At 41.9% G+C, this 26,321-nt stretch overlaps 1 protein-coding gene across 2 annotated transcripts in view; it reads right to left on the reverse strand.

The window, feature by feature from the left end:
• Positions 1 to 26,321, reverse strand: part of WASHC5 (WASH complex subunit 5) — a 64,863-nt gene that overhangs the window by 20,844 nt on the left and 17,698 nt on the right. For both annotated transcript variants that reach the window (XM_043601742.1, XM_043601743.1), the window contains 13 exons: positions 24,831 to 24,944; positions 22,888 to 23,059; positions 20,410 to 20,537; positions 17,453 to 17,582; positions 14,511 to 14,623; positions 12,066 to 12,232; positions 11,913 to 11,988; positions 10,304 to 10,414; positions 9,373 to 9,513; positions 8,275 to 8,355; positions 3,989 to 4,090; positions 2,873 to 3,052; positions 1,265 to 1,389 (listed from right to left, as the gene is read on the reverse strand). In XM_043601742.1, the coding sequence (XP_043457677.1) occupies positions 1,265 to 1,389; positions 2,873 to 3,052; positions 3,989 to 4,090; positions 8,275 to 8,355; positions 9,373 to 9,513; positions 10,304 to 10,414; positions 11,913 to 11,988; positions 12,066 to 12,232; positions 14,511 to 14,623; positions 17,453 to 17,582; positions 20,410 to 20,537; positions 22,888 to 23,059; positions 24,831 to 24,944 (1,640 nt within the window). The remainder of the gene's footprint in view (positions 1 to 1,264; positions 1,390 to 2,872; positions 3,053 to 3,988; positions 4,091 to 8,274; positions 8,356 to 9,372; positions 9,514 to 10,303; positions 10,415 to 11,912; positions 11,989 to 12,065; positions 12,233 to 14,510; positions 14,624 to 17,452; positions 17,583 to 20,409; positions 20,538 to 22,887; positions 23,060 to 24,830; positions 24,945 to 26,321) is intronic.

The raw sequence follows: 26,321 nt of genomic DNA on the forward strand, positions 1-26,321 counted from the left end.
CATGCTTAATCCTTCCTACAAGTCTTAACATGGCATTAGGTGGATAGTCTTCTAGAAGGGCTTCGGTGACCCACCCATGGGTACCCAGAAAGCAGGTGTTACAAAATGTTTTGGATCATTTACTCCTTTTGGCCCATGAGTCACAGACAAAGTTCATTTATGCTGTAACTTTTGGAAGAAGTTTACATACAGTGTGCCAAGTTGCATAACTTTTGAAGAGATAAAATAAGCCAGAATTTGAAGGCTGTACAAAGGAGACATGTCATAAGGCCATTTAGCTTACACAAATTCAACTATGCATGCGCAGCCGGACAGAGAAAGAAGAGAAGTCCTCTTTTCCTGGGTAATCCCACCAACCATTCTACTCAGTGAGCATGTGCACAGGGGTAGACAGGACACAGAAAACGCGAGCCGGCCCTTCCTTCAGCTGGGCTTCGTACCGACTACCTCATCAGAAGCTCAACTGAGAAGGAGACGTAATGAGGGAAGGAGCGTGCAAGGGTCTCCCATGGTGCCCACCTAAAATATTCTTAAGGGTGGTTTTGACCACAGGAGATGTTCACTCATGTGACTGTGTATATAAACTGTGATCCACTGTATGCAAAGCTATGCAGCCTGCCCTTAACAGCACGGCACTTAAGAGCTGGGCCCTGGAGTCAGAGGGCTGGTGTGTATTCTGGATCTACCATTTAGACCCAGATCTTGGGCAAGTGACTTAGCTTTACTAAGCCTCAGTTACTTCCCTTTAACATGAGAAGAATAACAATGCCTATGTCAGAGATGGCTGTAATGGGTATCAGGGATGAGTACAATGTGCTGAAAAGTGTGTACAAGGTAAATGTTACACAAGTGCGTGGGTGTGGGGGTAATCGCCAAAGGTCAGGGTCTGATAAATGTAAGACCTGGTGGCTGGAATGGAGGAGTGTGCCACTGTTACAGGTACAGATGAGCAAATCCGTAATAAAAAAAGTTTTAACATACTAGGGAGTCTGCAGGCCCAAGGGAGTAGAATGTTAGTTGGAAAGTGAGAAGAACATAAAACTAAAAGGTGGCTGAACAGACCTGAAAGTTATTTTGGTCTCCACTTCCTTGGACTGGGGTCTCCTTAGTCCCACTGCAGAAAATACCCAGTCTCAAAAAAAGTGACTCTAATAAACCCACTAGATCCAAGTGTAGTAGGAACAAGGGTGTGATTTGAGGAAGATGTTCAGAGACTTCTATCGTCCACAGTGTTCAAGGCCCAGTGGAATTTAGATACACCTACTTTGGGTCTGTGATCCTCAAGATTTCTCTGCAGAGTCGACCAATAAATGTTACAGACTCGTCCACAGGGGTAAACTTTGGTATTGGGATATGAGTAGACTGGTACATACTCTGCCAGTCCTGAATCTAGAAACAAAACAAAACAAAACAAAACCATGAACATTTAGTACAGTGGGCCCTTGAACAACACAGGGGCTAGGGCGCTGACCCACACAAGGTTGAAAATCCACATACGACTTTTGAGTCACCTAACACTTAACTACTAATAGCCTACAGTTGACCAGAAAAGCCTTATCAATAACATAGTCCATTACCATATATTTTGCATGTTAAATTGGATTATACTCTGTACAACATAGGCTAGAGAAAAATGTTAAGAAAATCACAAGGAAGAGAAAATACATTTTACAGTACTGTACTGTATCTATTGGGAAAAACCAGTGTATAAATGGACCCCTGCAGCTCAAAATGAACCCATGCAGCTTAAATCCGTGCTACTCAAGGGTCAACCGTACGTCTTTGATAAGATAACCAGTTATTCTTTTTTCTACCTAGTTTTACAAATATGATGTTGCATAAACAGTGACAATAAATGCTCCTTGGTTTGGAAGAAAAAAACTTAAAACTGGGGTAATAGCCCCTGAGAAATGCTACATGTAACATTTATAAAAGAAGAAATATTTGTGAAAAGTGAAGTGACTGAGGAGAAGTTAGAAGAGAGATGGGAATTTCTGGCTTTTTGTCTTCTAGGTTAACATGCATCGACATGATAATAAGATTCCAAAATATCACAAGGCTGGAAGATGCTTAAACCTTCAAAAACGTCACCTGAATCACGTCAGTTCCCTAATCAAAAACCTACTCCTTGTCAACTACTGACTAAAAATCAAACTTCTCAGCCATGACACTTAAGAATCTGGTGTTCAAACGACCCAATTAAAAAATAGGCGAAGGACTTCAGTAGACATTTCCCCAAAGAAGACATCCAAATGGTGAATGAGCACACGAAAAGATGCCCAACCTCATTAGCCACCAGGGAAATGCAAATCAAAACCACAATGAGATACCCTTTCACCCCTACGGGGACGTCTAGAATTTTGTTAAAAAAGCAAAACAAGAAGCGTTGGCAAGGATATGGAGAAATGAGGAACCCTCAGATGCTGCTGGAAAGAATGAAAAATGCTGCAGGTGCTGTGGAAAATGGTCTGGTGGTTCATCCGCAAGGTAAACACAGAACTGCCACGTGACCCAGCAATTCTGCTGTTACGTGCATACTCTGATCAGGCCAACTGAACTCCTTGATCAAGCCTTCTGAACTCTCGATCACGGGAGTTATGACATTTACAACAGCTTCATTCTGTGGCCATTTAATTACATCTCCCTCCTCCTTAGGACGGTAAACTCTTGGAGGTCAGGTGTCCTGTAAACTTTTCTGGAACCCTCACGGCTCCTGAATGTACTCTGAAGGGATCTGTGAGTATCTAATGCTAACCGATTTTTAGTAACTATTTAAATAAATTTTCTTATTGCTATTTCTGAGGTTCAGGGCATGTATTTTAAATGTCTGAATAACAAATACGGTCCAGAATTTTACAATTTATTTAGATACCTTTGTTCTTAAGAAGTTATTACACTCTTGTTCCACATTATAATTTATAATACGAGAAACTTCTTCCTGCCAAATCTTCAGACCATAAATGTTGACGTAGTCCTGTATGTACTCAAAAGAGCGATGGAATCCATCCATGGTAGCCCCCAACTCTTTCAGCTTGGGCATCAACTCACTTGGCTGTGCAAAAGAGGAAACACAAATCTATTACACTGGGGTAGACTGTCAACCACTAATATCTACATTAGACTTTAAATAAGACCCCTCTCTAAAACACAGTGAGAGTTTAAGAGAGCTTTGGGGAAATACCCATTTCCTACCTCATCCAGCATGAGTGGCAACTTATGTCAGATATTCAGCAAAGAAGAGGTTTCATTCATTTGGGAGGGGAGTCTCACACAAAAGAATATGGAAAATGAACGCTGATGATTTCTCTCATGTCATTTGATGAATACATCCAACCTTCAAGTACTTAAAATATTTTAAATTGAATTTACTGGAATGAAAAGAACCCTAGATACAGATTCTAGGCCCATTTTTGTTTTCTTCCTGAGAAAAATGATCTGTTAGGTCAAGGCAAATAAAAAATTACAGGCCAGGGGCACCTCAGTGGCTCAGTCGGTTGGGTGCTGACTTCAGCTCAGGTCATGATCTCGTGGTCTGTGGGTTCGAGCCCCGCATCAGGCTCTGTGCTGACAGCTCAGGGCCTGGAGCCTGCTTCGGATTCTGTGTCTCCCTCTCTCTCTGCCCCTCCCCTCCTTGCTCTCTGTCTCTGTCTCTCTCTCAAATAATAAACATTCAAAAAATTTAAAAAAAAAATTACAGGCTTTATAGTCCCGATCTGCTTTAGGGTTAAGAAATTCTTTTAAGAAGTGACCCTGAATCACAGATATCCATTCAATTCTTAAATTGGGGGATCAACAAGTGAAGGAAAGGGCTGGTTTTGGTAAGGATTTTCTTATCATAAGAAAGGATTACAACATAGGATCAAAAAACACATCAGTGTATTGCACTGACCATCATATATCAGGTATGTGTTAGGAGGAAAGGTGTTGTTCACGACAGTTCTGCAAGCTGGGCAGAGAGAAAGGACAGACCCACTTGGTCATCTGGTACCTTGGCTCGGGGGTTGAAGATCAGTCCCTTATGAAGAGCAAAAGCAACACGCTTAACTAGCTCCTTTCTTATTCCATCTTCCAGCAACTGTTTTGGATCCACCTACGTGCAAATCAACAAGCAATAAATGGCCGTGAGGAAAAGTTCAGCCATGACGACATCCAAAGGAAAGACAGTTTCTGGAATCTGCAGGGAAGCACTTTCCCACCCCATTTCCCAATGATTGGGACTTTTCTCCTTTCCCGTCTCTTTGATCTTGTGCAGCTTGGACAGAATTGTGGAACCTGTCACCTCTTTAGGACTCGGCTGGCCTCCGTAAAACTCATGATGGTAATTTTACAACATGACATCCCAAAGACGGTGGGTATGAAGAATTTTAAAGTGCCTCTCTCATTTTAATCATTTCATTAAAAGTAAAAAGTGCCTTTTCTTCTCACCAGGAGCAGAGGGGAATGAATGGCCTGGCCTTGCCTTTCTTCCAGACGCCACCTACATGCGCATGAGCAAGCTCAAACTTGGGGTTGGACAGACTTAACAATTCTCTTTTCTTCCAGCATTCTTGGAATGCTGTTTGTAATTAGGGAGATAAAACAGGAAGGCAAATCTGCTATCTACCTCTATAAGCTGATTTTGCTGGTTCTTTTTTCTGTAATGAGAAAGCATCCATTATTCCCTAAAAGACAGTCTCCTGTCAAATCCAGAAAACATCAAATAGTTTTAACATAATCCCTTGAAATTCCCTGCAACTTGTTTCTTATATTTTCAATTTGCAAGGTACCATTACTTTTAAAAGTCATAAAGACAAACGGATGGGTTCCATCTGGGTTTGATTATATTTAAACTTTAAGAATGGCAATTGCAATGAAAGTTACACAAAATACAAGAGCCAGGGAAACATGCTGAGCTACACCATGACTATACAATCAGCAAAAGCCAGACTTCGGACAAACAACAAGTCAGAGGCTGTGCGTTCCTGACCAGATGAACTGTGAGAAAGGAAAAGAATGGAGGAGAAACCTGAAGACTTAAAAGATAGAATGTATTTTTTTTTTAATGTATTGTCAACAGATTGACTTTAGATAATAAAACTCTAAATGGAGAGACTAGGATTAGGTCAAGGCACATGAGGAGGATCCTGGGGTAGGAGCTGGGAAATTATATTTCTTGACTTGGGTGGTGGTTGTAATAACCCATTAAACTATGTAATTGGATCTACAGCTTTCAGTATTTGTGCCCTATTTCACAATACAAAGGTAAATTATAACTAGATATAATCAACGAGGAAAAAGAAATCAAAGAAGTAACATGACGTTTTCAAAGAAATACTCCTTATAAAGAACAGATTTAGTGAGGGGCACCTGGGTGGCTCAGTCAGTTGAGCATCCAAGTGTTGATTTCAGCTCAGGTCACAATCTCATGGTTTGTGAGTTCAGGCTCTGAGATCAGCTCTGCATTGATGGCGCCAAGCCTGCTTGAGATATTCTCTCTCTCTCTCTCTCTCTCTCTCTGTGTGTGTCTCTGCCCGCCTCCCCCCCCCCCCGCCACTCGCATACATGCACACACGTGTGCATGCTCTCTCTCTCAAAATAAATGTTAAAAAAAAAGATTCTTTATTAAAAAAAAAACAGATTTAGTGAAAAAGAGTTAACTGTTTTCAAGAAAACAAAGGTCTTAAATGGTCCTTCCAATTTTTCTAAACCTTTCACCAATCTATAGAGTGCTTGCAGCTTAGAGAATGCCCCTTGCACACAGCCCCTTCCCTCACATTTCTATCCCCTCCTCTGAAGTTAATAACAGTTAACCCTTTTCACATGGATCCTCCAGACCTTTCTCTATTAATTTCTACACATAAATATTGTCCTCAATACATAGTTAATTTAAAAAGTCTAAATGGGACCATAATACGTATGTACACACACACACACACACACACACACACACACACACACACACTGTTCTGCAATTTGCTTTTTCCACTTTAAATTTTAGAAATCTTTTGGTGGTAAAAGCTTTTTTTAACTTTTATTTCTTTTTGAGAGACAGAGACAGAGTGCGAGTGGGGGAGGGGCAGAGAGAGAGGGAGACCCAGAATCCGAAGCAGGCTCCAGGCTCTGAGCTGTCAGCACAGAGCTTGATGTGGGGCTCAAACCCACGCACTGTGAGATCGTGGCCTGAGCCGAAGTCAGAGGCTAACCACCCAGGCGCCCCGAGTGGTAAAAGCTTTTTGAACGGCAGCCAAACAATCTCCAGTAGGAACACACCATGATATATTCAGCCATATTCTCACTGATAAATGCTTATATTATTTCTATTCTTTTTTTGTATGGCTACCTCTGACAGTGAACATCTATACATACATCTCTGTGTATATCTCACTTGTTTTACGTCATATGGATTAAAGGACACTTACACATTTTGTAAATGTCTGAAATAGATGCTTAACATTAGTTGGCTGAAGACTTGTGAGGGCCACCGGATCTGTTACCGAAAGCCGAACTGTTAGACTGGCAGAGAAAGTCTACTGGGTTGAATATGGTCAAGATGATATTCTCCCTGGCTCTCATCTAAAAGACTATAGCAAAAGATCTTCCTTTTTCGTAAGCAGGTTCTCTTTTGATAATTATTGTTAATTATGAGGTTTTATCATACCCTTTCTGTGCTGGTCATTTTGCATGTAAGATGCTTAATCTGGTCCCAGGATTTATCACCACTTTATGGATTAGTAAGAAGTGACTACCTCCATGTATACTCTTTGCATATCAACTGAATTAAACTGGCATCCGGTCTAAAGGATGTTCAGTGGGTTCTGTGAATATTCTAGGAGTACAATGGTATTTCAGCACACATCCAGAAACCATACACTAAAGTTTCATTTCTATTTAGGTTTTCTTGGATTTTATTAACATAAGTGTTAATCTGGCAATTCAATAGACACACATTTTTTAAAATAAAAATCAGAAATATATAGATTCTACTGATGTCTGATAAATGAAAAAGAAATACAAGCACCATGAACTCTGTGAATGGGCACATCTCTAGTCATCATAGGATTACAAATTAAAATAGTATGGAGATAACACTTGATACTCTTTGGGGAGCAAAAACTAAAACACAGATAGTAACACATATTGTCAAAAATGTGGACAGACACCAGAGAAACAGTCATTTCAGAAGGCAATCTGGCAGTACTGAGAGAAATTAAGTATAAATACACTCTAAGACCTAGTGACCCAGACCTGGGGAGGCAGATTTCAGACACAGGCCCTACAGCAGGGACATGTTCAGAGATGCTCATGATAATGGGGAGCGTTGGAGTGAAAATGACAACAACATAGGTGTCTGGGTCTTGGGGAATGGTTAAGTAAAATGTATCACTCTACACAGCAGTAAGAAGTAACCAACTGCCCAACCCACAGCAATACAAACAAATTTCAAAAGCAGTAACTGGCGAGAAGAGTTGGAAAAAAGAATGAGCCTTAGAGTACAATATGATATAGACAAATCAAACACATGCACACATGAAGTAACACCTCATGTTTAAAATACGGGATGACTTGCCTCTTTAGGGGCAGAAATCAAACACATAGAGCGGGTGCTATTGGGGATGGAAATGGGAATGGGTGTCCAGATGAGAAAGAAAGGATGAAGAGAGGAACGAACACGCATCAGTGAGGACAATGGCCAGACAATGACGATGGGTTACGATCAGCTCAGCTCTCTGCACCTGAGATGCAATATAAAAATACTAAAAGGAAAGAAGGGTGTGAGAGAGTGAGCCAGCTGTTTGGCCAAAGGGAAATGAACTATTTTGTTTCATTATTACAAAAATTCAATAAGTGGCACCTGGGTGGTTCAGCGGGTTAAGCATCCAACTTTGGCTCAGGTTATGATCTCATGGTTTGTGAGTTCAAGCCCCGAATGGGGCTCTGCACTGACAGTGCGGAGCCTGTTTGGGATTCTCTCTCTCACCCTCTCTCTCTGCACCTTCCCCACTCTCTCGGTCTCAAAATAAATGATAAAAAAAATGTTTTTAATAAAAAAATTCAATAAAATGGATTTTTCTTAGATTTAAGTAACTCTTGGGCATGATGAAAAATCAGGATTATAATGCTCTCCCTTCCTCCATCAACAAACGAGTAAAATGAAGATGGAGAGCTGCATGTGAAATAGTAAGGGACCCAAGATGACAATCGCCTTCCCTGTTCCCCATGGGAGAAACACCCTGGTGACCCAAACTAAGAGTCTTATTACTACAAGGCCATGTGGATGAGTATCAAAGCCGTTACCTTGATGATGCCAACCAAAGTTGTCTTCATCATTAAGATGCCTTCAGTAAAAATGGAAATAGCGTGAGTAAGCTTGGCAACCTTTAACAAAGAAAAAAAAGTTAATGAAGTACTTCAGATAAAAGACCCATCCTTTCTAAGGGAAGTGAAAATAACTGGCTGACAGCCTGAAATGAACAAAGACAGCGGGAGTGATGGGCCCCAGTCAGAAATGAGGTGCTGTGGTGTAAGCAAGGCACTGCCATTGGACATGCTGGGCAGGGTCAGCAGACATGAAATAGTTCTTAAACGCTGACCAGTCATCTCCCCTTCTTTGGGCCTCAGTTTCTCATACATAAAAAGCAGGCAGGATTCAATGAGATGGATGGTCCTTTCCAAGTAGAAAAGGCTCACCAAGAGTCTAAAAAGTTAATCTTTACGCTTTCTACGAGTTTTTTCAAGCCACACCGGGAGGCACTGATATGGTAGACAGGTGCTGTGTTTTTGAGTTAGAATAAATATGTAAATTTCAAGCTTGAAGACTGAAATTCCTGATGTAATTTTTGGAGCTGTGTCAGAGGTGGTAGAAATTGATGCTGGGATGAAAGGTAATGACAGTGGACTTCATAATGTCAATTTCCACTTGATTTCACTTTTTTTCACATCTTTAATTTTAAGTTCAGGAGAAAGAAAAGCAGAGGTATTTGGGAGGAACCACCTCTGGGGCTGCTTACTTATTGAGTGGCTTCACAGTCTGGCTGTAGGAAATGGTTTAATGGAATCCAGATTACTTTGAGCCATTGATCTGATGTACAAAGCAGGAACCTGAATGCAAAAGGTCTAGGCAATCTAACCCAAAGAGAAGAAGGGCTGGTTCATCAGGACTGTTCACGGAGAAAAGAGGCCAGCTGAGCTCCCCGTCCTCTGAGAACACTCAGGCAGGCAAGGCCTCAAATAACCCAGGACGCGATAACGAATGAAGCTATCACAGGAGAGTAGGAAAAGACAAATCATAATTGGTCTGGCGCTCCTAGGGATATGGCAGGCGACACAGACCCGTGACACATCGTGGTTTGGGTTTTAAATCATCAAAAGGCAGAAATTAAAGGGACACGCCACCTCGTATCGTGGGCCAAGCTGAGCATAGTCCCTCAGTTTGTCTTTGTCCAGGCGGGTTGGCACTTCAATGATATCGTGGGTCTGAAGCTTTATGATCTTTAGAAGAGAGGTAAACATGCTTTCTGGAATGATCTGCAAAACCTTTAGTGAAAGAGAAAAGAAGAAAAACAGTTGGATATGTCTTTTATTTTTCTCAGCTGATAAATGCCAGGATGGCAGTTAAGACAGCACCACCTTGTACACACAGGCATTTGTCTACAGAAAGGGTCGGGAAGGGACGTAAGGGGGTACTTTAATATCTGCTCTCAGGCCCACGGCTACATTCTTTCAAACGTTAATTGCTCACAAGATACACAGCTAATCCCCATACACGTGCAGCAAAAAGATGTATCTTTTCCACGTTATAAACTTGTAAAAGACTGAGGTTCGGAGATGTTAAGTAACGTGGCCGTAGCGCAGTCAGCAGGTGACACAGCGAAATTTTGCAGCCAGGTCTGTCTGGCTCCACGCTGCACCGTAAGTTACTGAAACGAGGACCAAAGTTCCCGGGAAAACTTACAGCTCCAACTGGGATGTGCTGGATCTAGATCTGGTTCTTTTACCAACTAGCTCTTTTACCAACTGGTTCTTGACTTTAAAGAAGCCAATATAATCTCTATTCCTCAGTTTCTGTTAAGCACAGAATGGGAGTTAATACCACCAGCACTTAAAAACAGGTGCAAAAGTTCCCTGAAAGTAAAAACACATCTGCGTATCCGCAATACCAGTAAGAGTAAGTTTATTTTCAGGTATTGCAAGTTTCTGGAATCAAGTTAAGAATAAGGGAAAGGAACACGGGTATACTTTTCATAGGGCCCCAAGCATCCTCTTTGTATTTAGAAGAGCAGTCAGTTTGCCAATAAAATAAATGTCACCTTGATGCATTTCTTACCTTTCTCACATAGGACACCAATTCACCAGAGTAATATTGAGACACACTGAGAAGGTCAGGACTATTTGCTTGATTAATACGAAGAAGGGGAAGATCGAGGGCAGAGGCAAGCTGCAAGAAAAGTAGGTACATGTGTTTCTCCATTTCCAGAAGTCCTAGAAATCTCTTTCCAGAAATAGTAACATACCACAGAGCTCTGGGGCTTTACCCAAGATAATGCAACAACCACTGACTCATCAAAGTCATTAATAGTTTCTGACAATGATACACTTTCTAAAAAAACGACAGTCGTCTGCTTTGGTAGTGGTTCTCAAATTGTGGTCCCCAGACCAGCAGCATCAGCATCAGCATCAGCTGGGACTTGTTACAGATGCCAATTTTTTTTTTTATGCTTATTTACTTTTGAGAGAGAGAGAGAGAGAGAGAGAGAGAGCGAGCGAGCACAAGCACAAGCAGGGAAGGGGCAGAGAGAGAGGGAGACATAGAATCTGAAGCAGGATCCAGGCTCTGAGATGTCGGCACAGAGCCCAACTCGGGGCTCGAAATCATGAACAGCGAGATCATGACCTGAGCGGAAGTCAGATGCTTCACTGACTGAGCCCCTCAGGTGCCCCCCCCCCCCAGGTGATTCTGATGCCCCTCAAGTTTGAGAGCCACTGTGTTCCAGAAGGCAGCTACTCTTCTATGGAAATCAGACACTGTGACTCATGGCTGACTGTACCCATTCCAATCTGAGAGGTCACAGCATAGAAAAAGCACCATTATCTTCTGTACCACTCGGAAAGCAGCGAACGTGCTTATGGTGAACTAAGATGTGCCGTCAGTTATAAAACCCATCCCCAATTAGAGAGATTTTTAAATACGAAAGAAAGTGCATCTCAGAACTGATACATGAGGTAACTCTGTCAGAAGACGCTGAGTAAATTTTTGCTCATTTATCTCGATCTGGAATTATCTTGGGAGCACAGCTATACTTGTGTTGTCCACCACTGTTCCCTAAACTTTGGAGGGGATCCTAGCTTGTAGCAGAGGCTCAACAAGAGTTTTTTTAAGTGAGTAAGTAAAAGGACTTACGTCACATCTGGGGAAAAAAGGACCCACATTTTTAGCATACTGGTAAAACTTGAAAAAATGTGTTTTTTAATTTAAACACTACCTTCTATAAGACATCCAACTTGTATTAATTGAAACTTCCAATAGGCGTGGCATCTTTTCAAACTTTGCTCTCATGGAAAAACTAACAATTTTCAGTTTATAAAAATACTTAAATTACCTAACTTTTTTTTTTAATGTTTATTTATTTTTGAGAGATAGAGGCAGAGCACGAGTGGGGGAAGGACAGAGGGACAGAGAGGGAGACATAGAATCCGAAGCAGGCTCCAGGGTCTGAGTTGTCAGCACAGAGCCCGATGCGGGGCTCGAACCCACGAACCGCGAGATCATGACCTGAGCCAAAGTCGGACGCCCAACTGACTGAGCCACCCAGGTGTCCCAAATTACCTAACTTTCTAAAAGAATGAAATCTCGGGCTGAATTTAGGCATGAGGTAGTAACGAGGACCAATTCTTCCCTAGTGACTAAGAACATGACCTAACTGTTCTCTGCTTACCTTCAAGAATGTAGCTCTGAGTTTAGTGACCATGGACGGGCTTACCCTTATGCTCTCTTGCATGATAGATGTGAAACTGTGAAGAGAGAGAAATGGTAAGGAGACATCCGCAGTGGCCTTCATCCAGGGGAAATGGTAGGCTGGCCACATTACCTGTCAATTAATTGCCAAGCAAAAGAAAGGTCCCCAACGATCTGCATTGTGATCAGGACCTCCTCTTTAATGTTAATGGTTCGGATCATCTGGTGAAGAAACTTGCGAGTGTCAGCAAGAAACTGACATACTTGCAGATTTGATTCCAACTGGTGAAATTCTTGAACCTGTGTTACATAAACACATTTAATTAAAAAATTCCGAATGGCTTCCGTGGTGTTCATTTTTCCCTGAAAACATTTCAAAAAGGCATGTCATGCACTAAGAATTTCCTGGCAAAATTTCTACTTCAAACGATAACCCTAGAAATGTATAAGCCAAGTCATAACGTAATGCACAGGCTTCTAGGATTAGAAAATGTTCTGCTCTTTTTATTTTCTGTACATAGATGACATAACGAGTGGGTGCTTCTATCTTCCATGTGAGTGCTGATAAAGGCATATTAGAAAATCCTCTTAATTTTGAAGATTTGCAGGATTGCTAACACACAGAGTAAGTCACATTATACCAGGGTGTTGGCACTTGTACATTAAGTTCTTATGTTGTACTCCTTAAAACAAAAGAATGACTCCCCTGTGTCCTGAAGTGTTTTTTCTGTTTTTTTTTTCTTTAACATTTTTTAAATTTATTTTTGAGAGAGAGAGAGAGAGAGACAGAGCATGAGCAGGGGAGGCACAGAGAGAGAGGGAGACACAGAATCCGAAGCAGGCTCCAGGCTCCGACCTGTCAGCACACAGCCCAATGCAGGGCTCGAACTCACAGACTATGAGATCGTGACCTGAGCCAAAGTTGGACACTTAACTGACTGAACCACCCAGGCACCTCATCCTGAAATTTTAATGTATGTAATTCAAGGTGCCTGGGCCACGGTCAAAATAAATAGCCCAAATGATAAAAAGCATCTGAGATTCACAAAGTTGTTTGTAGTTGTAATGTAGACTAGAAGATCCAGAAAACAACCAAAATAGGAATGGTACCAGTGGGCAACTGTTTGGAATGGCTAAGGAAACCGACAAGTTCATAGTGGAGTACTGTTTTGTATTGCCATTCACAGGGATCATAAAACCTCTCAAAAGTAATAAGAGCCTATAAGAAAGTATGCCGGGGCTACCTGGCTGGCTCGGGCCAGAGAGCATTAGACTCTTGATCTTGGGGTTGTGGGTTCTAGTCCCATGTTTGGGTGTAGATATTACTTAAAAATAAAAGAAAGGATGCCAAAGAAAGCATTCATTACATTTCTAAAGATAGATAATTATCCCATCTGGACAGGGTTCCACATAAGTATGGACAATGCTTTAAATAGTTTATGGTTATTGTTCTCATGCGTTTATTTTCCATTTTAAACCTAGTTTAAAAACCTAGTTTTTTTTTTTTTTTTTCAACGTTTTTATTTATTTTTGGGACAGAGAGAGACAGAGCACGAACGGGGGAGGGGCAGAGAGAGAGGGAGACACAGAATCGGAAACAGGCTCCAGGCTCCGAGCCATCAGCCCAGAGCCTGATGCGGGGCTCGAACTCCCGGACCGCGAGATCGTGACCTGGCTGAAGTCGGACGCTTAACCGACTGCGCCACCCAGGCGCCCCTAAAAACCTAGTTTAAAGCTAGTTTAAACCTACTTAAGCATACAATTAAAATTTTAAGAGTCGGGAAGTATAATCCTTCTTTTTTCAATCTGAGTAGATAATATCTGAGTAGATAAAAAACAAACTATTTTTTTTCCAGAAGAGAAAACATCACATATAAGCATATGATCATTCTACAACTGTGGTCATTGTTGCGCATTCCTTTGTAGTTTTTCTCTCCCCAAACTCTCTCCCAATCTAAAAATGGTGCCTACTTGTTGGGATGAGCACTGGGTGTTGTACGTAAGTGATGAGCCACGGGAATCTACCCCAAAAACCAAGAGCACACTTTACGCATTGGATGTTAGACAGTTTGACAGTAAATTATATTAACAACAAGACAAAACACAAAAAAAAATACAGATTTTGCTTTTACTGCCTTTCCACAATCGCCCAATGTTTCCATGTTGTCTTCATCATTATTAAATATAATTATGTTTCTGCAAGTTGAGATATCATCTTTGTTAGCATTCTTTTCACACTGGTCACTGCATTATTTTCCCAATTTTAGGACACTGGATATAATACCACAATGAGCATATTTTGCTTTTTTTTTTTTTTTTTTTTTTTTTTTTTTTTTTGCTCTGATGAAATATTCTCTTAGCTGTATTTCCAGGACCAGATCTTCTGGGTGGATCCACAAGTATGATTCGTGATCCAAGAATTGTTATTTATTTATGTATTTATTTATTTATTAGTTTTAGTTATGTAAGTAATCTCTTCACCCCATGGGGGGTGAGAACTCATGACTCTGAGATCAGGAGTCCTACATTCCTCCAGCCAGGTGCCCCATGAACTGTCGCTTACAAAGAGTTTTCTTACCTCCTCCAAAGCTTGTATTAGTTGCACGGTTTTTCTGCCCGCGGCCGTTGAATCATCATAATTTAAAGACAGTATTTGTTTCGAGATCTCCCTGAACCAAGCTTGAAGGTTTTCTATTAACACAGAAACAAGGAGAGACTGCTGAAATCCCAGAACTGTGGTAGCTGTGGCTTTGAATTTTATTCCACAGTCCTTCACAAATCTAGCCCTTATTCACAGACCTTTCCCTCAGTACCTGACATTGCCCTTGGGATTCTCCAAACAGGAACCACCAAAACGCCTTGGGTATGTGACCTAGGGGAGAGGAAACTTTCTACTGAAGTAGCTCAGTCTAACACCCGGCAGAAAAGGTGTAAAGGCCTGAGTCTGTGGTGTGAACCCCAGTGTGCAAAGGTGGTCACTGGAGTGGGAAGGAGTGGGGAAGGAACTGAAAGATTGTGACAGGAAGTTACCGGGAACAGTTTCCTGGAGAACCGAGGGTGAGTAAAAGATCTGAAAAAGGCAGAGAGGGGCAGAGGGATAGTTTGTCACGAGGTGAAGGGACAGATGTGGGCAGAAGCTTCAGGACAAAAATAGCAATGGCACGCCTTGGGAGAACAAGGGGCAACGTGTCAGGAGTGTGAAGAACGTGTGGTGAGTTGAGGGGACGTCTGAACAGCGGAGGGGTGCCATTTGCACTCACAGACCAGTTTCACACAGCAGAGAAAGGGTCATTAATATGCCCTGAGGACCCTCAAGGTGGCCGGCAAAGGTCTGAGCTTTTCTCACTGAATCTTTACAACAATCTATGGGGGCAGGAATTGGAAGGCATTTCTCAGGTAAGGAAGCTGATGCCCAGAGACGTTAAGGAGCCCAGGCAGGGTCACACAGTCACTAAACAGCAGCACCAGGCTTTTCTCAACTGTCTGGCCAGATTCAAAGGCTGTGCTCATTTGATCTCATCAAGCTGATTCCCTAACATTTTTGTTTGTTTGTTTATCAATGGGATAAAACTTCACTTTAATAAAAGCACTTACGGACTTATAATGTAAGTTATTTCACGAATTGGCATGAAGAACACTGGTTGTAATTTTAAAGATTTTTTTTTTTTTTTTGGTAGGACTGAGGGACAGCTATAGAGTAGTAGATCAAGCATGGCATTCAGAGTCTGAGGTGACGAGTTCAATCCAGGCTCTGAACCGTTGTTACCATCAGCAAGTGATTACATTTTATAGCTTTGATTTCTTTACATGCGGAACAAGAATAAAGATGTCTACCTCATAAGGCTGTAAGGCTCAAACGAGAAATATTTGTGGAAGCATTTCCTAAGCTAAAATATGCTATATAGCCAAAAAAAAGTACCAGATGCTGTTTTGAATGACCTTTAAAGTGATGGTGGGGTTTTCTTTTCTTTTTTCTTTTTTTTTTTTTTGATGTTGGGATTTATAAGAACCTAAAAGAGACTAGAACAGAGATGAACGTGCCTGATTCTCAAAAATTAATCTGGTTAGACTGTTACAGGCGGTTCCTTGTTTTTCGGACAAAAATGTAGTGACCTGCAAAACATGTTGCTAATTTATATCACATTATTAAAAACACACCAACTTTTCCTACTAGGAATAATAAAGTAATTCGGAAATATATTTTAGGCTAACCATTCGACATCAAATACATCAACAAAAGCCAAATATAGTAATCACAAGATCATACTGATTAAAAGAGTAATTTTTTCAAACAAAAAGCTATACCTTTGAGAAATTCTACTGTATAATTAACTTTTATCAGAAATGAATTTCATAGTTACAACATTAAGCATTAAAAAAATAGCTTCTCATCTTAAAATTCAGAATGGTCATTCAGGGGCACTTTGAAGGGTTTATATCTATATAAAAATTTTAAGTGATACCATGATTTTCCCACAGATAAAATTTCCTAAAAGAAGCAGGATTAATATGATTAACGTTAAGTAAGGCTTGAGCTATGTTGTTTCGAAAAGTCTGCATGTCCCCTCTTCTGCCACTAGATGGCAGGCACACGAGGGAAAAAAAAAGCAGAAAACATGAGAAGACAAGATTCCTGGATACCATCTATGTTAGCAGTTACTAATATTCTTTTATTAAAGATTTTGTTTATTTCAATGTTTATTTATTTTTGAGAGAGAGAGAATATGTGTGCACATGCAGGAAGGGAAGAGAGAGAGGGAGAAAGAGAATCTCAGGCAGGCTTCGTGCTGTCAGTGCACAGCCTGATGCAGGGCTCCAATCTCATGAATCATGACCATGACTTGAGCCGAAATCAAGAGTCGGACACTCAACTGACTGAGTTACTCAGGCACCCCTATGTTAGTAGTTAGTAATATTCTTTTTTTTTTAATGTTCATTTATTTTATTTTGGAGAGAGAGACAGAGAGAAAGCACGAGCCGGGGAGGGGCAGAGAGGGAAAGAGAGAATCTCAAACAGGCTCCACACCACCAGCATGGAGCCCAATGAGGGGCTCAAACTCACGAACCGTGAGATCACGACCTGAGCTAAAATCAAGAGTTGGGCGCTTAACCAACTGAGGCACCCAGGTGCCCCAGTAGTTAGTACTATTCTTGAGTGAAGTATCCTGAGATGATCAGGACAGTTATAGGTCCTTCTCTTCCTCCCTGCAAATGCACATAAGCTGACACACTATGGTGAGGCTGGGGGATGAGTTATGGACCTACGGACTATGAGTCAGAGTATAACAACCCCTGTAGCCTAACCTCATACTTCAAAAATAAGAAGCCCCAAGTCCAGAGAAGATATGAACATTGCCAAAAGGAGCCCAAAGCTAGAGGCAGCTAAGACTAGGCTTTAGACGTTCATCAGCAATGTCCTAGCATACAATGAGGACAATGTGGTTGAGTTTTTACTTTGTGTGTTTCCAAGAATTCGTGTGTACATTTCAAACACAATGATATTTCCTCTTTAGCAAATACCATTTTTCTCCACACGGGTTAGGGGTTTCACTCCCGAAAAGACATCAGCAAGCTCCGTCATCCGCTCTGAGCCCTCCTTCTTGTAATGCTCCCATTTGGCTTGCTTTTCTGAAAGCATTTGCTTGAACATCTGTTGAAAGAGACAGAAGAGATTTACTTACTTAAGAGGAAATCCAAATAAGGCAGTTTACAAAGAAAGCCCTGAGTGAAACCCAATTTATTATAAAAATATGTATCTAAAAGTAACATTACCCCTGACGTCATCTCTTAAGCTGCACTACTTTGTACAAATTGAGGGGCAAAGCTAGACCACTGCATTGGTTTTCAGACCAACTGCACATAAGCATCGTCTCATCATCTGGATGGCTTTCAAGTGTTGGGATTCTCAAGCTCCCCCATGAAGATTCTGGTTCAAAAGGTCTTGGGTAGACCCAGGAACCAGCATTTTTAATGTGAAATTAAATTTGGTGGTCACTGCTCGAAGGTCCTTTGCAAGTAATAATTTCTGTGGTTGCATCTATTTAAAATAGGTCAGGGAAGGCTGAGCATGATCCTTGTCTGATGAGTGGAGAATGAATTAAATTACCCACAAAAATCTTTTCTTTTGGATCACACAGTAAGTCTGTTTATTAATTCACTCCTTCATAAAATTAAAGGCCTGTAAAGAGTTGAGCAGAGGAGGAAATGGTATAACTCAAGGTTTTGCTTTTTCCCCCCTTGAAACAAATTTTAAAAACCTATTTAAAGTGTGTCGCAAAACTACAGGGATTTATTTCACTGGGATCCTAAGAGGTAAATATGAGAATATACTGATTTTTCTCTTAAGAAATTCTTCATTCCTCAGCATCGAACTGAATGTTAAAAGACGAAGACTTCATTGTAGATGAAAGGATAAAGACTGGTGGAATTTTGTGGGGCCAGAGAAAGAGGAATCTTAGTGATCAGGCAGGGTGAGGAACAGTAGGAATTATTTATAGAGTCCATCCTGTCTTTTTGAATGCCTAGGACCGATCAATGCCATTTCACAAAGCAGCAGTGACAAAAATAACACTGTGAGGCCTTCATTACAGACCTAATAGCTTGAAACCCTTCAGACACTCATTCCCAGGTTGACCTCACAAGTTTCATATCTGGTAAGATGGAATTTGGGATAGGGGATGGTTCTCAAGTTAAGAGATGCACCTTCATCAAAAGATTAGAAGAAACACAGGTCTAATTAGTGTGTTTCTAAGAGAATCGGAAGGTGATTCTGGAAAAAGGGTTGGGATGGGAGGTGGGAGAGATAGAGATAAAGGTTAAAGAACCGAGCTGAAATGTCAGACATTAAATATATCTTTGTTTTGCTCAATTTGTATTGGGCAGTTATTTTTATCTTTCTACCAGATCCTTCTCTTTTGAAGATCTTTAATGAGTTGGTCTTCTTTTCTCTCCAATAGAACAGACAGAAGGAAGCTGCCCATTCTATTCCAACAGATTCCAGAAAAAGATTAACGATTAGAAACGCAGGCGTGGTCGGGCAGATGACCCAGATCTGTCCTGATTCCCACACAACAATATTGAGCTACAGAACTCTTGGGTGACTGGCGTCCTGCTTCAGGATCCTAACTGGACGGAGTGCACTGATTCCTTGGGGTGACTCTCACTTGCCTCTGAAGTTTGCTTTGACCAACAAATAAGATGCCTGGTTCCTGCTCTTGGATCTTTCTTGGTCTCTCATTTTGGCTTAATCTGTCTCTCTTCCCCACTGTACTGAGAGCTCCTGGATGGGAGGGACATGCCTTGTTCATTTTTGAATTCCTAGCACCTAGCTGGGAACAGAGCAGGTATTCAATAATGACTTGCTATTGAGAGGGAAAACATGAACAACTCTTAAAGAGATCAAAAAGGGGTAGCGTTTCTCTGATCTTACAAAATTATACCGAGACAGGTTACTGAATAACACTCAACACACGCAAGTGCATGATGTTATTAATCAGCATGTACTTTTCCTTAGCTACTGAACGGGGGAACACAGTGTCCTCGCACCTAGAAGATAAAGAAAAAACCGGCAGACCACTAACCAGACTGAGGCAAGGAGAATATCAGTTTGGAATGGGCCTTAACGTCCATGGCTAGCTCCTGGCCCACCTGATCCGAACCGCCAAGGCTACTGGTTATAGAACCTAGGCACTCCTGGGTATCAACCATTTTTATTATGCCCACAGAAGCTCTTTTAGGCATAAGACTAATCAACCTTAGAATTTCCTTCAGGGAGCTCAAAATCCTTAAAATCCCTGAGTGGACCTTGTTTAAACACAAATCATCCACCCTACTTAAAAGCCCTTTCTAACAGGTTCTCATGGCTTTGCAGATGAAGACTGAAATCCTACAAGGCCTACATGCCCACCTTTCGACCTCATCTCGTATCACTTTTATCTCATTCTCTCCCCTCTAGCCAACTGTTCTTTCTGGTCCTTGAACTGGTCATGCTGTTCCCTACCCAAGAGGATTCGGGCATATTCTGTCCTCTCTCTGCAATGGTCTCCAGAATGCTTCCGACCTTTGTCTTAGCTAACTCCAACAGGTTCCTTCTTCAGGTCCCTTCAGAAGCTCCTGCTTCTCTTCTCAGGGATTTTAGGTACTCAGAGAACAATGTTCCTTTCCCTTAGAGCACGTATCTCAGTTTGTATTTACGTTTTCATTAGTGCGATTCTCTGATTAATGTCCACATTCCTCACTAGACTGTCACCTCCATGGTCCTGTGCAATTTTCCCCATCACTGTATCCCCAATGGCAGTAGGCACTAAATGCCTGGTAAATGTTTAATCCTGTCCTTTTAGTATAAGAACGATCTCAGACTGCTAGAATCTGTAGCCTGAATCAAAGACTATGACTCGTTATTGAATCTCAACCCTTTAAAAATATTTTTAAGCACAGAAAAACTAAGATGTTGGCGATTATTCATTAAAGATCTTTACCTCTTTGAGTATAAACTCAAATTGTGCAGTGTCCAACAGCAACTGAAAGAGGATCTTGGGATTGTATCTAGAGTCTGTTAGAATCTGGTCCTTGATTTGACGAAGGCGTTTGTTGTTTGGGTCATAAGCTAGAAACAGGAAGAAAAGAGTTCCCAATTTATTCGCTGTGCAGAAAATATGAAATCTAAGATGAATTATTAAAAACGTGCCTCCATTTTCACTCATTTGGAGCATTTGAAAAAGTAATAAGCAAGATGAGAATCAATAATGCGTGACGAAATCAATTACAGTAGATCTACGCCATGAAGTTAAGTACAACCGAACGCCCTGACGTGGAATGTCATCCATGATATGCCGTTGAATGAGAAAAAGCAAGCTGCAGAACAGGGTTCCAAAGCCTGGGGGAAGTGCCTCCAGGAGGCCAACAGGAGGGAAGGTAAAGAATATATGCTCTCCTTCCTGCACATCATGACCCGAACACCACAGAAACTAAATAAGCACTTATCTTTCCCACGCATGACTCACCATCAGGTAAATCACTTGTTTCTGGTAAATCGTGACCTGTGCAATCAGGTCAGACAATTGCCAGGCACAAAAATGGGAAACAGACGTGGCTGAAGATAAATGCACAGACCACTGGCAAGACGAGGTTGTCCCTGGAAGGGTCCAAATCCAGGAGACTCCTGGCTCACAGCGAAGGTGAGGAGGAGGCTGAGTCTCTGGAAAACCACAGTTGGTTTTATGATAACGATAAAGCGAGGGCCTGAGTTGTTCATGTGCTTGAGCATGGAAGACTTTGGTAAAGATTATAAACTGAGTCAGTGTGGTAGAATCCTCAAATTAGAACTGGAGTTTATGGACTGACTAAACGCGACTAACCAACACCAGATCCATTGGACGATTAAACCTCGGCCACGGTGCTCATGCTGTGAGCGAATGTAAACTGGAGAGGGATCGAGGCAAAGAAGCCAAATGGAAAAAAAAAAAAAAACAAAAAACAAAACCAAAAACTGGAAAGCAGCATTTTTCAAGAAAGAGATTTCCAGGATGAAGAGAGAAAGCTGAGGAGAAACTCCACATATTTCCAAAGATACAAAGGATGAAGACGTCCCCCTGCTGTTTTCGCTGCCTAGCACCCACAGGAAGTGGGACCAGATGGAAGCTAGAGGAAAGAACATCTTGCCTGGAAGAGCTGTGAGACGGGCTCTGTGTTACCAGGGGAGGCTGCAGAGTAATCTGGAGTGGACAGTTTACTTTGAGATACTGCCTTATCTGAAAGAACACGTGTTGAAGGCAGTACCTGTCTCAGGGTGGCTCTCAAGCAAAGTTTGTTGATGAAAAACAAAAAGCAGGAGGCTTCACGGGGCCGCTGGATGACAGCCATGCTTAGCGGGAAGGGCACGCAGCTCTGGGTGGGGGAAGCCATTGGTTAACTAACACTGATCCAGCCTTCACTGAGTACGAGGAACTGTGTCAGCTCTGAACAAGCTCAGGTTAGTCCAACCTACTTGTTTTTTCATTAAATCGGGAGCTTCTTAAGTCATAGGCTCACAGACCCTGTGAAGGCATTTCATACAACCTGTGAAGCAAACGAACTTGACGGCCAATAGCATCTCCAAGAGGACTGTGGGCCAGAAAAGGTTAGACCTGATCTACCTTTATGAGGCACTCAGGTTCAGTCTGTTTATCAACTCTGTGGGCCCATGGCTTCCTGTACTTCCAAAATCGTACCTTTTCCCCCCATCATTTCTCCAGTCTAGAACTTCTTTTTACTTCAGAATCCTTCCTGCCTCCTGTATGGAGCCTTCCCCAGCCACCTTCACCCACTACCCCAAGCAACATTTCTCTCCTGCTCTGGACGAAATCCCACTAAGTGTCCGTTTTACACATCTGGCTCTTATTTACTGGCTTGGCTCTTCAATTAGTTTCCTGCTGTAACAAATTACCACAAACGTAATGGCTTAAAAGGACACAAACGTATTCTCTTACAGCTCCAGAGAGGAGAAATCTGAAATGGGTGTCACTGGGCTAAAATCAAGGAGGCAGCAGGCCTATGCTCCTTCTGCAGGCTCCTTCTGGAGGCTCTGGGGAAATCCTGTTTCCTTATCTTTTTCAGCATCTAGAGGCCACCATATTCCATGGCTTGTAGCCCCTTCCATCTTTAAAGCCAGGAATGGTCTGTTGAGGCTTTTTCATGACTCCACCTCTCTAGTTTTGACTCTTCTGCCTCCCTCTTCCCGATTTAAGGACCCTCGTGATTATACTGGACCTACTGGGATAATCCCGGATAATCAAACCTGACAAAGGGGCCTATTCAGGGGACCTGTTGACTTGTCCAAGTAGACACAAAAATGACTAACTTAAAAAGCCACTTGATTCTCATCCAAAGGCTAAACAATTTTTGCACCGCGGGGCATATCTTAGCTCTGAAAGCCTTTAAGTGGAGCCATACAGATGGGCACACCTTTCGCCCATTACCTGAGTCTGCTGTGTGAAGCATCAGCCATCGGATGGCCACGTTACAGTCTCTCAGGCAGTTCAGGAGCCTTGGGATATTGTCCAGAACCATCTCTTCCCTTAAATACCCTTCTTTCAGAAATTGTTGCACTTGAGTGTGCACTCTTTCACTGACGGTAGCGTATCTGCTTGACTTTGAAAAAGAAAAAGCCTGAATTACATTTTCAAAAAGAGAAAATTACTTTCCTAGAAAATGAATCCCATACAGATGAACCCATTGACAAATAATAACATTTCTACAGGAGGTGAATAACATGTGGACCATAGTTGGTAAGACTCAGAGGCAAGTGGTTTGTTGGACATTTTTTTCTTAATGTTTATTTTTTAGGAGAGAGAGACAGAGCGTGAGGGGGGAGGGGCAGAGAGAGAGGGAGACACAGAATCCGAGGCAGGCTCCAGGCTCTGAGCCATCAGCACAGAGCCCGATGCGGGGCTTGAACTCACAAACTGTGAGATCATGACCTGAGCCGAAGTCGGACACTTAACTGAGCCACCCAGACGCCCCGTTGGACACTTTTGAAAAGAGCATTGGACTCAGAACCAAGAGAATCCTACCTCCTACCTCTAGCTATGATTAGATATTGGTTTGACTTTGGGGTTAACCTCTCCCTCCTGGTTTCTTCAAATGTCAACTAAAGAACTGTATCCAGTGGTTCCCAGGGCCCCTTCTGTTCTCAACTTGGATAGAAAAGAAACATAGGCTCAACTGTCTATTCTTCCCATGATTCTTGACAAAGGAGGCAGGGCAGAAATATCCAGGAGAAGAGGCTTCTACAGGCAGACGAGAGCACAACAAAAATACACCTCTGCATATTTTTCAATCCAGTGAATTTTCAAACCAGCCTTTGGGGATTTGGGTCATTCTACTTTCTCTGAAGCAAGAGTTACATGTTAAACATCATTAACCTCATCAGGTTAGTTTAAAACTACCACAAGGTGTTTCATCAGACAATCCTGAAATCTTCTTAAAGTGGCACCAGAGAGAAAAGGCAATTTTGGAAACTAATTACAGTAATGAAAAAATTAATGCTCTGATGCCAGTAAGCATCAGAAGCATCACTTTCTCTAATATATTTCCAGGAGACATGAAGTTGAAATTATTTTATGCATTATTTATGGAATGTAATTTACTTGAATAAAACATGCTGAAGTTCTTGGACTCAATGTCGTTCTATCTGCCCCGGAAACTCAAGAACTCAGACAGCCAGGCTGAGGAAGATAACTTAGAAATGTCAAGGATACTGCCCAAAAAAAGATTTGTATGGCTCTGTTTACTTAGGAATTTCCTCCTGCCTTGAGCTCTTATCAAAGAGATAGACTGTAAGCATTTAAACTTTAAGGAGAGGAAGGTCTTCAGTCTTCTTGCTGGTTTCATACATCAGAAATGATAAATTTAAATTACAGTGACGGGGCAGCTCTTTCTGCTTACAGGTCCTGTCCCCGTGCTTTAATAAAAACACCTTCTTGCACCAAAAAATTAAAATAAATTAAATAAATTTAAAACATAAATAGAAATTACAGTGACAGGACGTATTGCGTATGCTCAGTTACCATCCTCAACATGCATCCTACCAATGAAAACACTAAAATTCCAGCTACCCGTGAAAGCCATTCCATCCACATCGACAAGAATAAACAAAGTCAGCTGGGGCCACGTGACATACCGATTTGTCTTAGGACGCTGGATCTTAAGACCCAAGCCTCCCCTTTACATATACCACATAGGTTACAAAATCTGTCATAACCTATCTTATTAGGATGCGCAAAATTCACCTTTCATTCGTCACTGCACTAAAATGTCTATGTGGACATTTTCCAAATTCCTTGGGAACTCTACTCATTTCCCACGCCATAAAGCAGGCTTGTAGCTGTGACAGAATCCTTCTCCGTTGGCCAGCACCTACCTGTTCTCTGACGTTCGAAAGGTCCAGAGTATTGTTTAAAGCAGTCTTTGCAGCTTTGTAAGGATCCCAAGCATCTGCTAGATTAACTGTGATCCCCATGTAAATACTAATTACCTGAAAGAGGACACATTCATCCAGTGTGTTAAATACCTACTCGTCTGCAGGCAGAGTTACAGAAAACACTGCCCACTCCCTCTGGTTCAAATTCCACCGCAATGAAAAACCCCGATTTGCCAAAGATATAGGTAAGCATTCTTTCTTAGGAGCACTTTGGAACAAGGGCTACAAAAGCCATTTATGGAAAAACGACTAAATCAGGGTTGACAGAAAAGCAGACTGACTGAACAGTGGCGTTCTCAAACATTTTCACCTCAGCTTTTACGCAACTCAAAGTTACTGAAAACTCCCAAGGACTTCTTGTGTTTTTTTCAAATGGGGTTCTATCTATTGATATTTATCCTATTACACATCACAGTCGAGACATTTCAAAAAATACTTATTCACTTCAGGTAACAGTACACCCATTACATGCTAACAGAAAACTGTTTTTAATTAAAAAAAAAAAAAAATCAGACTAAAGGCTTTCCCAAAACGTCTTGTGAGACGCGTGGCATCGCCTTTCGGTTTCTTCGAGTCTCTGCAGCGTCTGGCCTGACTGAAGACAGCCGGGCTTGGATCCGGATTCCGCAGTGGGTCTCCCGCGCTGCCTGCCTCGGGGCCCCTGGGAGTGCCGTGTGGACTTGGCAAAGGGGGACAGGGCAAGGCGCAGAGCACTTCACTCTGTTTCTACCTCACGGACCCCTGGAATGAGCCTTGGGGACCCCTAGGGCTCCCCAGTTCACTTGAGAATCCTTCGAGTAAAGGAAACAAAGCGTTCCTTTTGGGGTTCCTCACCCACCCACTTGAGTCTGTACAAAATTGCGATTATTTGTCCTTGAAGCTTTGCTCAGGGTTGCCTGTGACATCCTGCGGTCCCGGGGGTGCTCTTTTTGGTGGGAGTGGCTGAGCAGGGAGGCGGATCCCCAGCTCCATTTCTTCAACAGTCACTGGGCTTGTCATGCTTCCCTTTTCTTCTCGAATCAGATCTAGTCGTTGTATTTTTGAGAGAATTTTCCATTTTTCAGAGTCTTCCAAGGTATCGGCATAAAGTTGTTCGTAGGTCTTCTGATAACTTCGAAACTTCTTTATTGTATCTCGGGTCTGCTTTTTCAATCTTCACATATGTAAACTTGCCTTCTCTCTCCCTCTCTCTGATCAGCGTTGCAAAATATGTTTTTATTACTCTTCAAAAAACCAGCCTTTGTGGTATTGATCTTTTAGTTTTTTGTTAAACGTTTATTTTTGAGAGAGAGAGAGAGAGAGAGACAGAGTACAAGTGGGAGAAGGGGCAGAGAGAGAGGGAGACGCACAATCTGAAGTGGGCTCCAGGTTCTGAGCTGTCAGCACAGAGCCTGATGCGGGGCTCAAACCCACAAACCACGAGATCATGAC

The sequence above is a fragment of the Prionailurus bengalensis genome, chromosome F2 (genome assembly GCF_016509475.1).
Source record: "Prionailurus bengalensis isolate Pbe53 chromosome F2, Fcat_Pben_1.1_paternal_pri, whole genome shotgun sequence".
NCBI classification, from domain to species: Eukaryota; Metazoa; Chordata; class Mammalia; order Carnivora; family Felidae; genus Prionailurus; species Prionailurus bengalensis.